Source organism: Lepisosteus oculatus, chromosome 2, assembly GCF_040954835.1.
Source record: "Lepisosteus oculatus isolate fLepOcu1 chromosome 2, fLepOcu1.hap2, whole genome shotgun sequence".
In the NCBI taxonomy this organism is placed as follows: Eukaryota; Metazoa; Chordata; class Actinopteri; order Semionotiformes; family Lepisosteidae; genus Lepisosteus; species Lepisosteus oculatus.
In genome coordinates this window covers 1916451-1938418 of record NC_090697.1, presented here as the reverse complement: position 1 = coordinate 1938418, position 21968 = coordinate 1916451, and the positions used below count along the sequence as shown (strand labels likewise).

At 35.0% G+C, this 21968-nt stretch overlaps 1 protein-coding gene across 1 annotated transcript in view; it reads left to right on the top strand.

Annotated features, from left to right (window-relative positions):
* The window catches only part of trdn (triadin), a 123292-nt gene that overhangs the window by 88548 nt on the left and 12776 nt on the right, over positions 1–21968 (top strand). Inside the window, exons 25-39 of the mRNA XM_069185507.1 lie at positions 2092–2118; positions 4203–4250; positions 4553–4600; positions 4899–4946; positions 6730–6768; positions 8222–8269; positions 8677–8724; positions 13278–13304; positions 14627–14665; positions 15391–15429; positions 16287–16334; positions 16691–16717; positions 17585–17620; positions 20056–20118; positions 20247–20294. Coding sequence (XP_069041608.1) covers positions 2092–2118; positions 4203–4250; positions 4553–4600; positions 4899–4946; positions 6730–6768; positions 8222–8269; positions 8677–8724; positions 13278–13304; positions 14627–14665; positions 15391–15429; positions 16287–16334; positions 16691–16717; positions 17585–17620; positions 20056–20118; positions 20247–20294 — 633 coding nt within the window. The remainder of the gene's footprint in view (positions 1–2091; positions 2119–4202; positions 4251–4552; positions 4601–4898; positions 4947–6729; positions 6769–8221; positions 8270–8676; positions 8725–13277; positions 13305–14626; positions 14666–15390; positions 15430–16286; positions 16335–16690; positions 16718–17584; positions 17621–20055; positions 20119–20246; positions 20295–21968) is intronic.

The window sequence follows — 21968 nt, the reverse complement described above, 5'->3', positions numbered from 1 at the left end:
TAATTAATTTGATTAATCTGTGACCAAGATTGTTATCACTGGTTGAAATTCAGATCTATAACACTGTAACTAGAGTTCTAACTTAATTTAAAAAAATGTCACCAGATATGTGTAATATTGTAATTAAGAAATTTATAATTTATGAAAAAATTATAAAGTGAATTAAGAACCAAATTATTTTTTGCCACAAGAAAGTAAAGAAAAAACAGCCCCTATTAAAATATTAGAATCAGATAAAAACTATTTAAAATATAAGTAAGATTTTTTCAGGATATGTACTGTATGTTCTATACTTCACTCTCTCTCTTTATTATGGATGCAATACAACAGCAGATAATCTATGAGGGAGGAGAGAGTTTCAGTATCACAAAGCTGTCACCATATTAAGCTCAGTGCTGTGTGTGCTTGGATGTTTCAGCGTGTATTTACCATATGTGTTGATTCATATCCATCTTAACCCATACTGTAAATCTCCCTTTTTATTTATTATTTCCAAATTCCCCACTCTATCACTTCAAAGCATATCCCGATAAGTATTTCTTTACATTTCTTAATAACTAAGTCACTTCCAATCCATTGAAGAGATAAGACTATCTTTCATGAAAACATACTGTAGGCAAGAGTCAACCTGCAGTGCAATTCTATTGCAGTATTCCACTGAATCTTTCAGTATGTGTTCTGGAAGGAAAGAAACTTTTTTTAGAATCAAGGTCTTATTTCAAAAGGAAAGTGCTCCCTGGTCATTGATGCTGACTGATTCCCCAGAGAAAGCAGCCACACTATTCTGATATGAAGGTTGATATAGAGACTGACAGTGAGAGTACAGACTTGAAACCTAACACCAAAAACACCGGCAATAGGCCAAAAATGCAGCTGTCTGTTCATAATGCTCACAGAGAGAAACAAGGACACACAACCGCATCCCAGCATGAGGAACACAACAGCAAGAAGGCAGGAAATCAACAGCATCTATGAACAACAGCAATGAGCAATGGACAAGACACGACAGCCCCAGCAGGAGTTCACGTTTTCACAGCTTGTTCTAATATATTTTGAAATCATAGAGAATTGTAGTATGATGGAACTTTGGGATCATTTTACAGCCTACAGCCTGTCTTTCCGACGGTCTTTTCTTTCTTAATTTGCCTTAAATACCAGATTAAATCACATTTAAATCAGTTCATACTCTCTATGAATGTATGAGACAGAGATCCCATCTTAGCAGATGTATCTTGCACATGCAGTTTGACCCTTTCAACAAACACAATTTGCAAGCACGGTACTTGATGGTGCTTTTCGCTAAAGTAAAAGAATAAAGACACTGGCAAACAAAAATGAGCTTCTTAAAGTGGCTGGCATACAGTATAAATGGTCCTTTTTAATCTTGGCCAAAGTTACTCAACATCCTGACCCGCCTAAGGTACCAGATGAGTTGGATCTGATAAGTGTATCAGAAAACAAGTCTTGACCATGGAGACCCTAATCTGGTTTTCAATATTCAAAAATTTTCAGATAAAAAAGGTGATAAAAAAGTTCATCGGGAGGCCAAGATTAAGGCTGTTTATTCTAACATTCTGAGTTTTGCAAAAGAAAACTCTTTGGGTATCAAGAAACCATAGTCTACAAAAGAGGATGTCTAAAATGTACTATGTTCCATGATCCATTTCTGTTTAATAAAATGCTGATAGATGAAGTCTATTGCAGAAATGTGTAGATAATGTTTGAAATGGTATGAAATTATTCGCATTTATAGTCAATTTCTAATTGGAATCTAAATCCATTTTTGCACAGTTTTATGGAGGGCTAATGGATATTTTATGTATTTTACATCTAATTTATTTATATTTTACAACCAATTAATCTACTTCAAAATTCACATTTTTGCACAATTTTTAATGTCTCATCATATAATCCTTTGAATGTACAGTATTTATATGAAGGACAAATACAGCTACGAGTGATGAAGGGACTTGTTAATACAATTATTTTTAAAGAAATGTCTCTTATTTTCAATGTTAAGTTTCTCCTTGGTTATTGCTTGTAGAATGAAAAGGTGAACATACTGATTTTTGCTATTTCTTTGTTCTACAGTGAAAAAAGAACAAACTAAAAGAAAAAGTATGCTTCATAAAGTTGCAAAATTATTTTTGGATGTCAGTTTAGAAATGCTTACTGTTTTATGAGCTTTAATGCTTGGCTAAAGTTTCATTCAAGCTATGCGAAAGCTATGCACAAATTGTTTTTTTTCTCAAATTATTTATAAAGAAGGTATTAATTACTAACACTAATTCTATATATGATTAAATATAATGCAATGTCTTGGCTGACATTCAAATATTTCATTTATTTACATCCTTTTTGCACAGACGTAATATACAGTATGGCATGCAGGTTTGTTCATTTATGGAAAGCAGTTTTACATGTATAGTTGCAATGAGGACAAAATTAATGTCAAACATTAAATAACCATTAAATACATCTCTCAGTTGGCTTAATTAATTAATTAATGGCTTTTTAATTTCTTAAGAAATAGGAAAATAAAAGTGGGTAGCTGCATCAGCAGGCATAGTCTGCAAAGGATCAAGTAATAGGTTTATTCCACGCTTAAAAGAGATGAGAGAAAACACGATGTTTCGGCTGTGAAGCCTTCTTCAGGTGTGAGAAAGACAGGCCATCAGCAAAGATTAAATCGATTAAATAAAAGTGTTCTGTTCCCTTTCAGATGCTAAAGAGGATAAGTAAAAACAAACCACCCTTATCTCTTGTTTGGATTGACTTGGTTTCAGATGGGCACAAACGTACTTACTTCAGATTTACAGTAGCAAAAAGATGTGGAGTCTCACTCCAGCCTAATTTAGCTAAGAGCAAGAAAAAAAGGTCCTCCTGCATAATTTAGTCAAGATTTATTAGTCAATCCTTGTACAAAATTAAATTACTGTACTTTAAACAATTGTGTTTAACACTTGTTAAACAATTGTGTATTTCACTTTACTAATTCCATATATTTCAGTTTAAAGGGTTGCCCATTTGTGTAAATTGACATTATAAGGTTTAAACATAAAAAAAAACATTAAAAATTGTGCTCTTTCAAAAGCTTAAGTGGGTTTGTCAGACACGCTGGTTAAAGAAATTTGGATTTGATATGAGGGAAAAAGAATATTTAGGTAGACAGCCTCAGTGATCAGACAGTCGGTTTTTAAACTGGCTCACTTCTGTTTGCTTTAATGGCACAGAAGCCCTTGCAGAATGTAAAAGCCACATGAAAGCTGTTTCAAAGTTATAAAGCCCAAGTTCCCTCATCAATCATGGACAATATCTTCTCAAGAATGAATGAACAGGTTTATACAAACCTTAAAACCACTGAACAGAAGTACCACCTTTTCTTTCTGCAGAGAGTGTCATTCAGTGATTGTGCATCAAACAGAGCACAATAAATCAATTAAAGACCCAGCTGGTTCAGGTTTGTTAAAACACAATATTGAGTGCAAACGAATAAGCAAGTGAATGAAACAATCAATCAGTGAGTCATTTCAATACACGTTATGGTTCTAAAAAAAGGGTTTCCAGGTGCAACTAATAAAAATGCTTAAAACAGGTATTCTATATAATATATATAGTATATTTAAAACTTACATGTATGTACTAATGAGTGCAAGTAATATAGATACTGCATTATATTATTGTACTGTATATATTGCTATATGTTCTGCATGGGTTTGACTATTGACAGTAGAATCTTTAAATCACATTTTGTGCTTGAAATTGTAAGACAGCTTTAGGTGCAGTACATTGCAGTACAGTACGCATTTTATAGTTAAATACAGAAATACAGTATATTAATCGTCCATTTAAAATATCAAAAACATAAGAAATATCATATACCAGTAATGTTCTGTCATCTACTGTATGACATGTTTATTTAACTACTAAAAACTGTTAAGCACGCTACTTTTATAACAAAAGAAAACAAAGCAATAAATCTTTCTGGCTTTTTGTCAATCCATCACTCAGTCCTTTTTGGTCTCAATAGATTTTTGTTAAGGTTATTTTACAAATGTATTTACAGTAATTCTAGAAGACAGGATAATCTAAGACATCTATAGCAAAGACATATATAAATGTTTGTAGGACTTAATATGTAGATGTGAATAAAGAAATTGAAGGCTTCTGAGTTAAAAAAGAATATCATTTAAAATTTACAGAAACAGAAATTTCCAAAGAAAAGGCCAGGCCTCCACCTCTAAAACACGGTACTGTCAGTTGTTTTGTATATTCCATTTTTTTTACTGATTTAATGAATATTTTGAAAGCTTGTTTTATCACATAAAGATTATTTTAAAGATTATTTAATTAAAATCTAATTTAATTGAAATATCAATTGATTATTTTCTGTCAATAGGTTTTCTAAATTTGCTTGAATGTAAAAAATTACTTTATCTTTAGGAAAAGCATGGTAATTTAAAATGACATGATTGCTTTTGAAAATAAACTGCAAGTGTTACTAAAAGAGCCAACGAATGTCATATTTATGAGAATATTATCTATTTTACAGAACCAGTAGTTGCCAAAGAAAAGGCTAGAACACTTACTCCAAAGAAAGGTATTTTTTCTATATTATCCCAAAAGTATTTTTTATATAATGAAATTGTGATTTCTAACATTATTCTGAACTGGTTTCAAAACACTGGTGCATGGAATAAAATTTTGGTCAATCTATAAATGACTGGAAGTGTTCTAAATACTGTATGTCTTAATTTCATTTCCTTCATCTTTTGCAATGTTATAAGAGTTTCTAAATTTTTAAATAATAGGAATATTTTATGTTTTCATAGCAATTTAAACTGAAACTTTGACCGAAGCACTTAAAAATGAATACATTTTGGCTTTGTGTTTGACAGGAACAGAGGTTGCCAAAGAAAAACCCAGACCGTCTCCTCCAAAGAAAGGTAGTGGGTGTTGCGTCTTCCTGAAAATACTTTGATAAAAGAATATACTGTATGATACCATATAAGACACATTCTGAACCACAAGAAACCTTTGAACACAGGGGAATTCCATATAAAACACCTCGCGGATTATAATAATACATTATTATTACAATCGCGGATTGTAATAAGACATTTCCCAGCTTTTAATTCTATGCTTTTCAATCTAGAGTATATTTTTGTTACTCAATTACAATGAGAAAACTGTCTTCTGGGAATCTGTATGACATAATATCTGTGCATTTTCAGAAGCTCAACTGCTGTATGGGGCTGCAGTATATCTGAACAATAAGTTGAGCTAAATGCTTATAATAATGGTAATTGTGTCTTTCTAGTAGATGTGATTCACAGAGCCACATGTCTGCTGCATGAAATGAATTCCCCAAATATAAATGCATATGTCAATGTGCCCAAATGGTAAAATGTGCGCTTTTGTTAAACTAATAATGCAATAAGCTAATAAGTGCTGAATGTATCTGGTTGAGGTTATTAAACAATTTGCCCAAAATCAGATATAGTTACGGAAAACAAATTGTAGAAAAACAGTGAAGAAATAAATAATTAGAAAACAAAAGATTCAAATTCAGCAATTAATGTAGTTTTAACAAGTTTCCTAGTATTGTGTTTCTGCTGTTTATATGCTGATTGATAGAATACCATAAAAACAGTCAAATATGAATAAACTATGGAAGATATAATATGGTGCACCACGATGCCATTAATTATTAATTACAAAGTGCCACACCCACACAAGAAGGATCAATGTATTCTGTAGGCAGAGATACCACTGCAGTGTGGAGAGTGTAATGAGGATTACACTTCTGTTATATTGATAACAGAAGTGGCTGAGGCAGAATCTTCAATTCTCCAGAAGTGATGTTTAGAGCTACAGGGTATATTCTCTATCTATGTGATAGATGACCATTGAGAAGCAACGTTAAGATGACTTTGTTGCAATGACTGGAATCAAGGTTTCTTGCAGACATATCCGTCCCATTCCAATGGCGCCTTGTTGGTTCATGGTTGCTCACTGAAATAAAGATGTGTATTAACTCTAGCAGATACAATATAAAGCCCTGCAAAAGTATTCTCCCACCCCCTCATAATTTCCCATTTTCTTGAATTAAACATTGTGTATCCGAAGTATTTAAAGATAATATTTCAATCAAAACTTCAAACTGGCCAAAGTTAAACATCAGCAAAACCAGCAAAAGAACTAAAATAAGTTCTTTGCATTAGTGCTCAGAGTCAGTCCTTGGTGGAAACACCTTTGGCAGCAATTATCGCCGCACTGTACATACATTACTGCAGCCTGGTCTCTGTGGATGTGCAGCTGCACAAAAAACCCTTTGCTGAGGGAGAGATAAGCAAATGAAAAACAAAAATAGGCAGCAGAAAAGTTTTCAACCTGATACAATTTTACACATTTTTACCCAGTTTTCCAGTTTCCGGATTCATGTCAAATACTTAACTGTTTATATGAAATGAAGTCTAAAAGCTTATGTATAATGCATATATTGTTTGATTTAGACACATAAGTCACTGAAAATATAATGCTGGTCACACTGTAACACACAGTGAAACAAATCTATTTCAATTTTTCTTAATGTGTTTGAATTAAATAAAAAACTGTCTACTCTGTTACGACAATGTGATGATGATTCCTATGAACATGCAAAGCAGTTTCACAGAAAAGTGTTTATAAATGAGCTTATACTGTAAGTGCACGACATTTTTTTTTCAGAATCAGAAGTTTCCAAAGAAAAAGCCCATCTGAAGAAAGGTATTGTTTCTAAAAGTAGCTGATCCTTATTTGTCATTTCTAATAATTTCAAATTAGTTCTAAATTACAGCAGATTACTACATTCATTGTTACAAAAGACAAGATCACTACATGTAATGTGCACTTAAAGGATTTAATTTCTCAGACCTGTTATCAAATATCGGTGGTAAAATAAATTAATTGATGGTATCACAAAATTATACAAATTCCGAATTAAGCACAAAATTGCGAACTTTGTGAAAGTACTATACAGTCCTTCCTGCTCACTAGTCTCCGTAATGTGATGTACAGGAGAAAAAGTACAGGTTTTGCAGCAGCCTTTTCATCGTAGAAACGTTCCTATATGATCTACATGCGGAGGCAACAAGGTAAGTTGTATTTGTCAGCAAAATCACCTCGAAATCAAGAGCAATATTTCTAGAAGACTAAAAGAGATGTATTCACAAGCCTGCTTGCTTACAACGTAGGGGAACTTCACCTCTGCGGACGTTTTGTTGCCTCGATCTGAATCGCAGAATATGGAGCTCACGTACTGCACCTGGAAATGTTGTTTGTTTTGTGATGTGTTTTCACATGCACTCATCGATGCCGGTTTTTTCTAACTCCAAAATATAATGGGGTTGCAGTTCTTCTTTAACTATACTTGTGCTTTATAGCAGTCTGATTCCATATAACATCTTTCCACCAGAATTTAGATTTAGAGATCCACCGAAAGGCGTCATTGTAAGGAATGATTGTACTTTTGTAGAAACAGTTGCTCTTAAAATACTGTATATTTTTGAGCACATGCATAGTTTGATATATATATATATGAACTGATTTTTTTACCATGAATAGTTAATATTCAGTATTTCATGGAGATTAAGAAATTCTTTAATTTTAGGAAACACTAAGTGGATTTGGAAGCCGTTTACTTTTAAAATCAGTACAAATTTGAACACCTCAGTTTTCCATTTAAGTAGAGAATCTACCTAAAGTAGAGAATCTACCTAAAATGTAACAAACAAAAATATTTTACATTATAAATGCATTAGAGTATAGACCCTAATGTCTGGCAGTGGGATATATTTTGGTGAGTTTTTCTTGCATAATTACATGTGGAATATTGCATTTTTTAAATAGCAAGATTAAGGTCTCTAAAAGTTAAAATAAGTCAAAAACAATAACATTTATTAAGCCAGTGTAGTAGAATAAAAGTAATACCTGCTGCACCTATTTTAATTAGCTGAATAATATGCTGCAGTAAATGTTCTTGGCAGTACTTGAGAGAATGAAGCTAGTACATGCACTGTACGATAAATGGACTAATTGGAGAATGGTGTCAGGGAAAACTGGCTCCTGTTTTGTTGTTTTTTTTTGCCATCAGAGTGTAGCATAAATAGTTTATTTTATCTTACCATCATTGCAAATCTCTGCCACATGGCCTTGGAATAAAACCCTTTCCATCTTTCAGTGTCGGAGGTAAAGAAGGAAGACAAGCTCTCAAAAGGAATAGATCAAGGTACAGTAACTGACACTGGCGTTATTGCCATTACATACATTACACAACCAATGCTTTATATTTCTGAGAGCAAAAATAAATACCTTTGCAATAAAATGTGGTAGCAAAATAATAAGTTGAAGATTATGAAATCATAGTTGTTTTAAAAGGTCTATAAGGACTTTATTTAGTTTTATTTATATAAGAAAGAAACATAAAATAAATCCCTCATGTTTTCATCACACAGCCATGTGTGTACAGTATGTGCATTGATAATATTTAATTATACAATGTCAGACTCATTATTTAATATTTTTAGAATTCAATATTTTTTCTCTCCCTCCTTGATACTGTAAATGCCTGTAATGTACTGGAACTACTATGATATACTATAATGCTTCAAATGGATATTGTGTGTGGTTTAACAGAGTCAGAAAAACAAAAGACAAAACCTGCATCTTCTGCTGAGAAAAAAGGTAAGAAGAAAGCAGGCCTAAAAGTTGTAAAATGTATCCAGTGACTAACCTTTATAGGCAGACAACAGTGAAAAGCAATGATATGTTTGCAGGAAACAGTATATTCTAGTTTTACCTGAAACAGACAGTCTCGGATTAATAAAGAATCACCTCATATATTTATGTTTCTACTGTATGTCACAAATGCTGTTTCCCATGAGAGCATCTGTTTTTCCCAAACTTCACATTTCAAAGGGAAAGTCTTGCATTTATGAAGCAGCGCTTGAGCGCAAATAAATTAGAAGTTAGACTTCATGACAAAACGGATCCAAATGAAAATCTGAGAAGATTTAGAAGTGTTATAGTATTGCTTGCAGACATTTTGTCCATATGCAGTATTTTATGCAGAGCTCATTATACTGCAGATGGTAAAGTAGCTTAATGATATTTGTCAGAAAAGTGTTAGAAAAATCTGAAAATGCAGCTATAGGGTGTCATACAAAGAAAGCTGTCAGTTCTTATGATGAAACACCCTACAGATCCTACAGTACTCTGCAAATAACAGCCAGTAGCATGCTGCACTTTTCTGCATTAGAATATGCTGGTTCGTATCCTGCAGCAGGCAGAGGAATCCTAATCTGTTGGGCCCCTGAGCAAGGCCCTTAACTCCAACTGCTCCAGGGGTGCCATATAAATGGCTGACCCTGCGCTATGACCCTAAGCTTCTCTCCCTGTCTTTGTGTCTCACGGAAAGCAAGCTGGGGTATGCGAAAACACAAATTCCTAATACAAGAAAATGTATATGGTCGATAAAGTGATCTGATTTTATCTTAGATAGAAGTTACACATTTATAGGGAATAACTTTACAATAGAGAACAGAAAATGCTTCTGTACTAAGAGTTGCGTGTATATGGAGCAGCTTTCCAGCCAGGGGGCAAGAACCCAGACTGAGTACTTTTAAGAAGCAGTAAAACTTTAGTTCCAATAAACAGCCTTCTCTAAATTATAACAGATGTTTGAAGAACTAACCTCCCTACTAATTTGAATTTAACCGGCTTCATAGTCTAAATCTGACAGTAAAGTGAAAAAACATATTGTCGCCACGATACATATGCTGTGGAGCTCATTACGTTTGAACAGGAAGAAACAAAACCTGATAGATTTCTAACATTGCAATTCAAAATCTGTATTAGGCTGCTAACATAGGAGCATATTAAGCATAAACTGTAAGTAGAAAAGTGCCAATGGAATGTCAGCTTAGCTGAATGACATTTCAAGGTTTATAATGCTTCCTATACAGTACATTAATGCTTTATACTGATTTATTCCTTTCCGGGTCGAATTTCAGCATATTTTCAAGATGCCCCCATCTTTACGAACATTATTTCATCTACTGTAGTAATGTGAATCGGGTGTGGTTCTGACAGCAGTACTGTATATGGCATAAGAGTTTGGGTTCCAGAGACTTTCTGAAATGTAGGCCTGTTTTCTGCTGCTGGCTAAAAAATGGTTTGAAATGATTTGATCTACTTTCTCCGTCTTGGCATTCCTTCAACCTCACCACGATGTTGCCACTTTTAGAGAAAACATTCACCCAAACATCCTGTTTCAATCACCACTTAGCCCAATGTTTCCAGTCCCAGTCCTAGTGACCCCCTGTTGGTTTGTGTTCCAGCCAAGTTACAGTAAGTCTCACAATCAGACCCTCCATTGGCTTAATAATAAGATTCAATTGAACAGTTTGTTCCCATCTCTCATGTTGGAGCTTTTAACTGCCATATTGTGTGAGGAGAATAAAATACCAAATTCGTGACTGGAAACGAAATGCAAATATTCAGTTGAAGCAACTTCTTAGATCAAGTAAGATCAACTGAAGATCAAATGAGGCTTCAGTGATCTAATGAAGGTGGGATGAAGTGAAAACCAACACTTTGTGGGGCACCAGGACCAGCACTGGACAGGACAGGACCCTGATTTAGACCAATACAGGATCGCAGTAAACCGGAGCCTCACCCAGCAGACAACGGGCACAGCACTGGACCCTGGGGGCGCACCTGTCAGGTGCAGGGCACTAAGAGCCTTACAGCACGTACTGTAACAAAAGGTTAGGTGCAGAACAGGCAGACATGACACCCAAGATTCAAGAGCCGTGAGCCAGGACGTCTTACTACCTTCCCTCCATGCCAGTCTAGACAAAATATATACTGTGATTATCGTGGATATTGGGTTGTTATTCAATTTACTGACAGAATGTAAGAAGATTTAAAACTGTATATTTAAAAGGGCCGGGAGAGAAAGATAAGAGTTATTTCATACCCCTTTAAGCTAGCTGTAGGGGTGAAAATTTAGATTGTTTTTGTTCTTTATTTGCAGAATCATCACTTTTCAAAGCATATAATTTAAAATATATTTCTTTCAACATTGTTTTACAAATGCATAACAATTACAACTATTGCAATTACAAGTAGGCAGCTGCTGAAAAAACACACCTGAAGAATCATCAGAAACATTGTGTTTCTTCTCTTTTCAGCACGGAATAAACCTTTACTTATTACAATTACAGTTTGTTGTCTTGTTAAAGATGTCATCTAGTAGACACCTAGCAGTAATATAAAGTAGATCAATACACATATAAAGGTAAATTTAAATTTCAATATTAAACAGTTTTCATAATTGTATATGCACAAAGCAAGACCAGGTTAGATTTCTGTTTGTTGTGAGTGATACTGCTTACAAGTATCCCCTGATATTCATGATGTTAAAAAAACGGTATCTACTGTTTGGCAACATACCAGAAAACCCCAGTTCATGCTGTGATAGCTCCTACTGTACTTTGAGGATAAAATATTATATTTATTTTATGTTCACAATGTGTTCAATATTTTAAAATATAATTAATATTTAAAAAATATCATAAACATACCATAAAGCTTTTCATTTAATATATCCTTAGAGAAAACTGCAACAACAACTGCAATTATATTTTACTGCAACTTCCTATAAAGGTTTAAGTTAAACAGGGTTCACAGGGGGAAAATATTTGTACTACAGGCACAACAAAGCAACTCTAGCAATCAGCCATACATGGAATATAAATGGAAAATGTTGAATTATTTGCCTTTCACATCCAGCTTCTGCACTAGGACTTGGCTGGAAATCTCTCTCAATGCAGAAGAGAAATGCAATTGCTTTTCACAGAGTAGTGCAGAAGCATGCCAGAATCTGAATCCATCATATAAGAGTCCAACGCAGAAACTGACTGTTACAAGCCAGTGTTGATGCTGTACAGTATATGCTGCACAATTAAACTGATTAAATTTAAATTAATTTCAATACAAAATTAGTTGATCATCAAAAATACATCTTAGAATAAAGAAATAGCCAGTGAAATCCCACATCAGGATACTAAATTAACATGGATCACCATAAACAGAAAAAACTCGTTTTAAGACATGAATTTTTTTTAAATGAATCGTTATTAGGGAAATTCAGTCATTCTGCTTTCCTATATTGCTACAGTATATTGGCATGATATGATGTCTGATAGTTTGATCAATCAATTAGTCAATTTATGTCTGGAAACACCCAGTCATCTCTCTAGGTGGTAATGATTCTGACATTTACTTATATTGCTCTGATTCACAGTGAAAAGTAAACATTTTAATGATACCATGTCATTTAATTTTTCATGCAACTCAGTCAGGAAAGTTGGTTGGTTCAAGGGTTTGTTTTTCTCAATGATAATGAGTCTAAACACAGGCAGGCCAAATCTTCCAATTACATGATGCAAACCCCAGCATACCGATGAACTAACCTTCCAGGACTCTCTTTTCTGGGAACAGAATCTCCCTAGAGTTTTTTAGACTCCAATAGCCTGTCAAATGCTTAATGGACAAGAAATAACAAAGCAATTTCTCCTTTTGTGTTTTGTTGTTATGTTATTAACGCTGGCATAAAGTCACTATAGTCCTTTCCTTAGGAAGTTGTCGCTTTTGGCCTGGATTGTTTTACTACTTATTCTCTTATACAGTATATTTTGTTTTTCAGGTTTGGTTTATCAAATGCTGGAAAGTCTAAATAATCAAACATTGTGTCGCTAGGAGTAAAATAAATTTCTAAACATGAATGTGACAGAGTTCAAACCTCATGATTTATCTGAAAATTAAAGTTAGTTTTCAGAATGTGATATTGTGACTTGACTGTTTAAGTCAAATCAAAATGCACTTTAATTAGCTGCAACACTGCCACTTAAGAAGTTCATGTAGGGAGTTGCATCAGCATGTGTAGGCTACAAAGGAACAAGTAAAGGTTCATTCTCTGCTGAATGGAAAAGAAAAGAAACACAACGTTTCAGCTGTGGAGACGTCTTCAGGTGGCAACCTCATTAGGGCTCCACAGCCAAAACGCTGTGTCTCTTTTCTTGGAATAAACCTTTGCCTGTTCCCACACTGTCATTAAGACTAGCTTTTATGTTAGGCTAATAACATTATAGACAACTCTTCTGTATTTGATGCTGTATGTACAGTTTATAAATTACAGTATGTTTATGCATTTACTTTGTTTGTTCATACAGAAAAACTTCAAAAACCTAAAGAAAAAAGTATGTATTTATAATCTTGAACAATGTTGTGAAAAATGCTTAAACTAGCATGCTGCTTGAAAGGGAGAAACTGGTTGTACCTGTATATGCTGTTGAAAAATGGTTACAGGTTTAATGTCATATCATATGTACAGTGTGTATTATTATTCACTAGCAGGCTATCGGTTATAAAGGCAAATTGAATGAAATGTGTACATTATGACAACAATGCAGTGTGTCATAATGAAGAGGTTGAAAAAGTGTGTGCTTGTTTCAACACTTTATTAAAATATTATTATTGCTTAATTAAAATATTCAGAAAATATCAAAATAAAAGTAAAATGAATAAAAGAAAACAACAAACAGCATTTATTATAATCATGCTTTAAATAGAAGAAACATAAAATGAGAATACATGCTATTGTACTCATTTAATTGGATCCTTTTGCAAACAAATAATACAAATATAACACAAGAATACAAAAACTGCAGTAACTGTTTACAAGAACAAACAATATCTTTGGAAAATGTTTCTAATTTAGAAATATGACCATTAGGTACTGCAATATTGATTTTTTTAATAGTGCCTTCACTCAATCCTTCCATTTCAATTTTCCTACTGCTGACAAAATCAATGTCAGGTTTGGAAAAAGGACGTTAGACCTCTCAAATAGAAATGTGTATCATACGTAAAGTACAAATACCTGAATTCTCACGTGAACGGGGGCAGACCCTGGGAGCTGTTTAAAATGGTTCTCGTCATTCACTAGCTGTAAAGTATAGTGACTCCTTAAATATCAATGATGTGTGAAAATGTATCATTTTACTAGTCCATTATTTTGTGATAGACCTTTTTCTCTATGGACACTTCCAATCCTAAATGTAGAATAATTATTTTAGAAAGAGCAGACATTACTGTGGGTTCATTAAGCCAGACACCAAAGCTTCAAATTGCTTATGGAATTCCGTGCACAAGATTTCAGAGAGTCATTAACTAAATGTTAAGGGCATTTGTAATGTATTTACAGTAGTTACTGATTATCCTTGGTTCATTGGTAAATAGTAATCTTATTATAATTCAGTTTTTATTATAATGGCATTTTCTCTTTTTAAACCTACAATTCCAAGATTGTTGCCACAATAACAACTGCATGAGACAATGTTGCAAATTCCTTTCTGAACAATAATTAAAATATAACCCTTTGTGTGCTTTGTTTTTAGCAGAAGAAGCCCTAACATTAGTATAACTATACTGTGCATGCTCATGGAAAGCGTTCATGTTAACGGTTCAAACTGCAATAAATTATGTGAGTTGTGTTACTTACCATTGTTCTCCCTTACAGAGTCAGAGGCTGTGAAAGTTGAAAAACCAGCCAAGCAAGGTAGGACAAACTACACCCACTTATCTAATTTTATTTTATTTTATTTATTTATCTTTTCTTTTGCTTTTCATAATGCACTTTCAGAATTTCATGATAACATCTCCCTTTATGTTTTAAAAGATCAAATCAAATCAGCAGTTTGTACACTGTACAATATATGTTCTGATGTCTTAGCTGGGGCTCAGTAATTAAAACTGGGTTTAAACTATTCCATCTCATATCAAGCCAAAGTACCAACAGTGTGTAATGAAACTTGATACCCAGTATATACTGTACAGTACGTACAGTAAGCACTATATATAATATATACACTGTGATGCCGCAATGTTAGGTCACCACAGGTGTTGTCACTGTCCTGGAAACACACTCCAAACATAAGTGAACGGGGAGGAAAAGTGTGCTTTTCATTTGTAACAGTGTGAGTAATACATCCACCATCAAAGAGCATACTGTAACAAAGTAAAAGAAAAGCTAGCCCTGGGCTCTTGGTTATCACTCCATCACCAAAACTAACTGATTAGGTGTGAAAGTGGCTGCTTTCTGGCATTTACAGAAAAGAAGACCTTCTTTATTATATTATAATGTCCAAGGTGGTTTGAACCCCTAATATTAGTATGACTTTCAATTGTGTGTGTACATTGCCCACGTAAAGTGTTCACTTGTTAACGGCTCAAACTCTAATTAATTGGGTCAGTTATGTTACTTAACATTATTCTCCCCAACAGAATCGAAGGCTGCAAAAGTTGAAAAACCAGCTCAGCAAGGTAGGACAAATTTCCTTTGGAGAGACTAACCGAGCAATAACCATGCATCTGCCACAGGAGGCTCCTAAATGGGGCCTCTAACACTTGAAAATACGTTTCACCTGGTGGATGTTGGTCACAGATTAAATTATTGAATAAAGGTTGGGATGTGCATTATATACATAGATGTGTGAGTATGTCTGTTTATATAAGAAGGGGATCCACAGTGATTGTGGTGGTTGGTAACGAGCTTTTACAATCTTTTACTAATGAGGGTGTGACAAAACTTCTAAATAAAGCTCCCTAGACTTTAAACAGTTATCATCTGGGTGTTTTATGTGTGTAGATCCCCGTTACCACGTACTGTATGAGGCTTTATATTCACTCTATACATATATAGCGGATGGTATGACCGGCTGGCATCTTACAGCTTCTGGGATATGGATATGGAATTGATTTCCGGATTGGGTCGCCTTCTGTGAAGAGTTTGCATGTACAGGTTTAACTATACTTCTGTATATAACACTGAAGTATTTAAAATAAAAGAGTTCTGTGACCAGATGGTTGATCGTTCGAGTATAAGAGTGTTGCCGTAGTAACAGAGACGGGCTTGTTCCATGTCAGCTGAGCCAGTCTGACGAGATGCGACCTACTCATTGACAAGACCTGCATCCTCTAATAGTTTTGATTATGGCTGATTATTCATATCCCAGCTGGTTATAAAATGTTCTTTATTTTCCAAAAACATCTAGTCTGTTGTGGTTAGTAGCAAGGATCTCATCCACCCATGTTTTTGAAGGCAGCCAAAAATACTGACTTCAACCACATGGGTAATGTGTTCGTCCTCCACAATCCTCGTTTTATTTTTCTATTCTCAGCTTTAAATGCACTGCCATGCCATCTCCGCTCCCTGTATGCACATCACGGTAATTATCAAGCCTACAGTATACACATGACCTCCCTATAAGCTCCATTCAAATGACTCAGAACTGCTCTTGCTAGACATGAAAAGGTGGAGAAATGCCATTCTCACATCACACCACTTCCTAAGTATATACAATAACAAGACTCTCGGATTAGTCGGAGATAATGCAGCTTACATTTCCACCAAACGGGTCTTGGTGTGATATGGAATAACCCCGTTGTTCTTCTGTGTTCTTTATATTTCACATTTTTATGTTTATATCTTTTGTATTATACAGTTTTCAATTTCTAGCAAATTTTAAAATAAAAAAATGTAGCTGTGATTATTTTAAGGACATGTCATGTGTTTTCCTTCTAGTCAAGAAAGCCAAAGGAAAAGTCACAAGTATGTACAGTACAGTATATGTATGGTGAATGTGCTACTTCTTGCTTTGCGGAAAGCCTTAGAAGCACTAAAGTAAATAGTGGCTGATATTAACAACAACAACAGCTTTACGTGACTTTTATGAATAAAATATTCTTATGCATAAAGGTAACATTTTTTTTTATTCAGATAAATAGTAAAACCTTTATTCCTGTGTATACTGTATGATATTTAATTCAGTAAATATCCCACTAGCAACTGCTGCTTTTTTGCTTAATGGCTGATAGAGCTCTCCTCTGGCTGCTCCACACACGAGTATAACTGTTGACAAATATGCAGCCCCGACAAAAAAAGTCATTTTAAAAAGACAAAGCTGTGCCTTGGAGCTTTTTCTAGGTTGCCAGTGACACAACCCTACTCTGGAAACTAGCTGAAGAGATGTCTTACATTATTTTCCTTGCCACAGAGATTCCTATTTCTGTCTTTATTTAAATCAATGTGCCTATGAAGACAGTCCCATGCACATGACTCTCCTTGAGGCTTCCTCCTAAATTTCCTCAGATGTTTGTTGGTTTTTATAGTGTTTTTTTTTTGTTGGCAGACATCATCCAATTACACTGAAAGTAAACATGTCACAGACTATCATGTTTTATAAATTTAAACTAAAACATAATTTTGGTTGCCCTTCAAATTTAGTGCAAAGAAATAGCATGATAACTCACAAACATTTGGGACAGGTTTGATATAATTAAGTACTCTTTACATACTAATACCTTAATTTACTCATACAAAGGCAGCAGTAAAAGAAAAGTCTTTAGAAAGTCCCTGTTTATATTATCATATTCTAATCCCTTAATGTATTTTTCCATTTTATTTTTCAATATGCAGAAGAAAAGGCCAAGGAAATCGTACACACTGCTGAAGGTACTGTACGTGAGGAAACGACTTTAGTGTACAATAATCCACAATGTGTGAGAAATTTCAAAAGATATTTTTATCCCACATATTTTCACTAAGGGTCATAAGTTTGTAGAGTAAGTTTAAAGCATTTTGGCTTGAAAATCTTTCTGTGGCATTTTAAATACATTTTAAGACTTCATCTAAAGTATTTAGTGTGGGCCTTTTAGGATGTAAAAAATTTTAAAAATTGTAAAGATTTTCTGTTTTTTAATGGAAACCGATAGGTGATTCTAAGGGAGAAGTGGGTGGTGCTTCACCCCTTCCTCTATCATTCAATTATCTTTTTCCTACTTAAACCCTAACCCTGCTAACACACACGTCTAGAGTTTTTTTAATTCACCTTACTTGAATTCTGAGCGCTAGACCTATTATGGCTCGCAGGCCTAATTCGCCGTCATTTTCAGACCACCTTCCTCTCCTCCAGGACCTTGAAGAGTCTCCACGCCGTTCGATTTCACTGTTTCACCATCTCAACCTTCCAATTTTCCACCTAACCCACCTCTCTCCCCCGTCGCTGATGCTTCTGCAGCCTCTCACATTATGCCGTTCAAAATGCTGCTGCACCACATCGGATACGCCGACTTGTCTCTTTTACAAGAACTGGCCTCTTCCAAGGCTCCTCAAATCACTGTTCGACAGATGTATTTCCATTCCACCTCACTCTGACCATTTAGCCCCCTTTTTTCTACTTTTATCTGACTCCGTTTCAGCTCTACTAGTCCTCCATCCTTCTCTCTCTACAACAATACCTGCAGCTCCGCCCTCTGCAAATCAGACAGCCCCTCCTCCTCTCAAGTCTCCAGTGCCACCTCCTCCTCCACAGCTACCTAGCTCTTTCTCAAGCTCTCAAACCACTTTCTCGCTCTAGCCGATATTAACTTCCATCTGCTCAAGCTTGAAAATTCTTTCATTCAGCGCCTCCTTCAGCCCTGCCCATCTTCAGTCTTTTTTCCTCCTCTCCACCTTCAGTACAGCTAAAGCCTCAGACTCGATGCTCCTCTCAGGCCACCCTCATTTTCGCTGCCAGATTCTTGAGGGTAAAGAAGTCAATTCAGTTTCTCTCATACTAGATGGTTCTGATCGCAATTACTGAGTAGTGCAATCTGGAGATCTCCAGTCACTCTAAATCGTAGGATCCACGACTTAATAATAATAATAATAACTTACACTTATATAGCCCTTTTCTGGACAGTCCACTCAAAGCGCTTTACAGGTAATGGGGACTCCCCTCCACCACCACCAATGTGCAGCATCCACCTGGATGATGCGACGGCAGCCATAGTGCACCAAAATGCTCACCACACACCAGCTATCAGTGGGGAGGAGAGCAGAGTGATGAAACCAGTTCATAGATGGGGATTATTAGGAGGCCATGATTGGTAAGGGCCAATGGGAAATTTGGCCAGGACGCCGGGGTTACACCCCTACTCTTTTAGAGAAACGCCCTGGGATTTTTAATGACCACAGAGAGTCAGGACCTCGGTTTTATGTATCATCTGAAGGACAGCACCTGTTTACAGTATCGTGTCCCCATCACTATACTGGGGCATTAGGACCCATATGGACCGCAGACTGAAGAATATAAGATACATTTTATTGATGAGAGTTATCTTGAAAAATATAGCTGAAAACAGGAAAATATACACTTAAAGAAACTGTAACTGTATCTCATTTTGACTTAACCTTAAGCATTTAGTACTGTCAACACCATGAGAAAGTTTGGCAGCATACATTCTGGTATAGTTAAAGCAGCTGGATATAAGGAGGTGTTTCACAAAACCTTTGAAACAGGATTCAAATTTCTTCCTAATTCTTTTAACAGGCAAGACATTTAAGTTGTATTTTATTTTTAATACGGATGAATAAATGTAATATATTTCTGGAAATTCTGTCTTATCACTATGTAACAGAATACGGGCTACTTAAATGGTGAACTGCAGGTCAGACATCCATTCTAATTCCCTCATGAATGCAGAGACAAGCATCTGTGTTTGTCACTCACTACAGTATTACATACACTTCCAGAGGAGGGAACTATCCTCTTTGATATTGATTATAAATATTATAAAACCAAGAATGTATATATTTTTTTAATGTAAATCATGATGATCCAAATACTTCAGTATTGGCAAATGTAAAAAATACCATTAGATCTAAAGAAGCTGATACCGTCCTGTTAAATATAATAGATAACATCAAAAGTCACACAAAAGATAATAAAATAAGTAATGTCATGTCAATAAACAAGTAATGTCAATGGGATTACATGAGGGGGAGTAATCAAGTTAGCTTTGAAGAATCTTGTTCAGAATTTAAAAGAAGTAGAGGAACTAAAAGTAAATTTGACTTGATTTGTTGCTGATTTTTGAGGATTCTTTTTCACATTGTGTTTTTTTTAGCCAAGTTAACCAAAAGCCTTCATCCACCAAAAGAGCACCCACCAGTAAAAGCTCCCTCAACTCGTAAGTACTTAAGAGTGACAGTAATTTGTTTTAGTACCCAGTCCAAGTATTCAGTCATCAACAGCAAAAATAGCGTTTTGGGAATCATGTTAAATTAATCTTGTTAAAATATGTTTAATGTTGTATAGAGCGTGAAGCAATAAATCAGGAAAAAGAAACACCTTCTGCCAAATCAGGTATCTGTTTGTTCACATTCTGAATCTTCTGATTTCTACATCTAACTAATTCCACAGTGACTAACAGTGTGTCACCACTTTCTGGCAGAAACTAAAGGTCAAAAAGGATCACTATAAAACTGGTGATGCGTGTAGAAATACAGTATCAGCTATAAAGTAGATACAATACCCAATCTATATAAATATGACTTCAGAAACAAAAACACATACTGTACCATATGGTAATTGAATACCAATTGAAACAAGTGATTTCCACTTTTTATTTTTGAGACCAAAAATGTGTTTTTCTAGCATTTTTCCCTCCTGTTCCTCATGCTCAGTTCTATATATAGAATGGCGTATCATCACTGTGACTGTACTTTAAAGTACAGTAGTTTAAAGATGCTAATATATACAGTAGCACAAATCTTCCTTGCAGGTCTACTTTTCAGGACATTAGTGGTGTGCTGTCTTGATGTGCTCAGAGGGTCTCTACTTAGCCTTAATGATGGCTCAGTTAGTACTGATTATTTTGCCACATATACTGTGTAGAAGAATACTTTGGCCACTCACTTCTGATTTCTTCATGAAACAATAAAAACAGAAAGATGTCATGTTTGAGTTATGCTATGCGTCTTGAAAGAATGCATTGTTTTAAAGAACAGAAATAGCCCAGTCTTGTCTGTCTGAGTGCCTTTACATGACAGAAAGTGAAGGCATACGACATTCTGGAGCACCTTATCAACCATAAAGTGCAGGAAAGAGATTTTAATTTTGCATGTAGTGTGAGGGAGGAACTAAAGAGATTTGAAGTAGGATTGTAATTTATCATATTTAGAATAATATTCTCATTTTGAGTTTGTGCAAAGGTGCCCTTAGTTGCAAAGTTTTTGGTTTCCCTGCTTAAATTTAGGTGGGTAGCTGCGTCAGCATGCGTAGGCTGCAAAGGAACAAGTAATAGGTTTATTCCATGCTGAAAAAAAAGAAGAAAGAGAACACAACGTTTCGGCCGTGGAGCCTTCTTCAGGAGTCTAGCTTCACACCTGAAGAAGGCTCCACGGCCGAAACGTTGTGTTCTCTTTCTTCTTTTTTTTCAGCATGGAATAAACCTATTACTTGTTCCCCTGCTTAAATTTATACAGGTTTATTTTATGTTTTTGTATTTCTTTAACGGTCATTGATGTGCTGCTTGATGTTTAATACTCTAACAATTTTGCCTACGTTTACTTGCTGTTTGCAACTAACTTCAAAACGATTGCAAGTATGCTTTAGAAAATTAACTCTGTATTTCACAAAACGCTCGAGTTTTTTTTGCATTTTGTTTGAATTCTGTGTTATTGCCCCTCAATAAATTCTGCTGTTTGAGATGATCTGAGTTATAGAGCATCCATCAGAAAACTAGAACAAGAATTTGACGAAAAATAAAAATTGAGAATTTGTGCTTTTCAAAAGTGTTTCATAGAATTGTTAAAATACATGGTTCACTTGACTAAACTACAATATTGTTTTGTGTGTCTTCATTGCAGTACATTAATAAAGTTCAGAAGTAAACAAGCCCCATTTTCTCCAAACCCATATTGAATGAGAGGCTCTAGATCATTCGTCAGATTATCGCGCTGTTACCATGATCAATCCCGCCACCAGACCCGGTTCTCCTGAGGGAGGAGGGGGAGTCTAGCTTCCATGTGCTTGTGG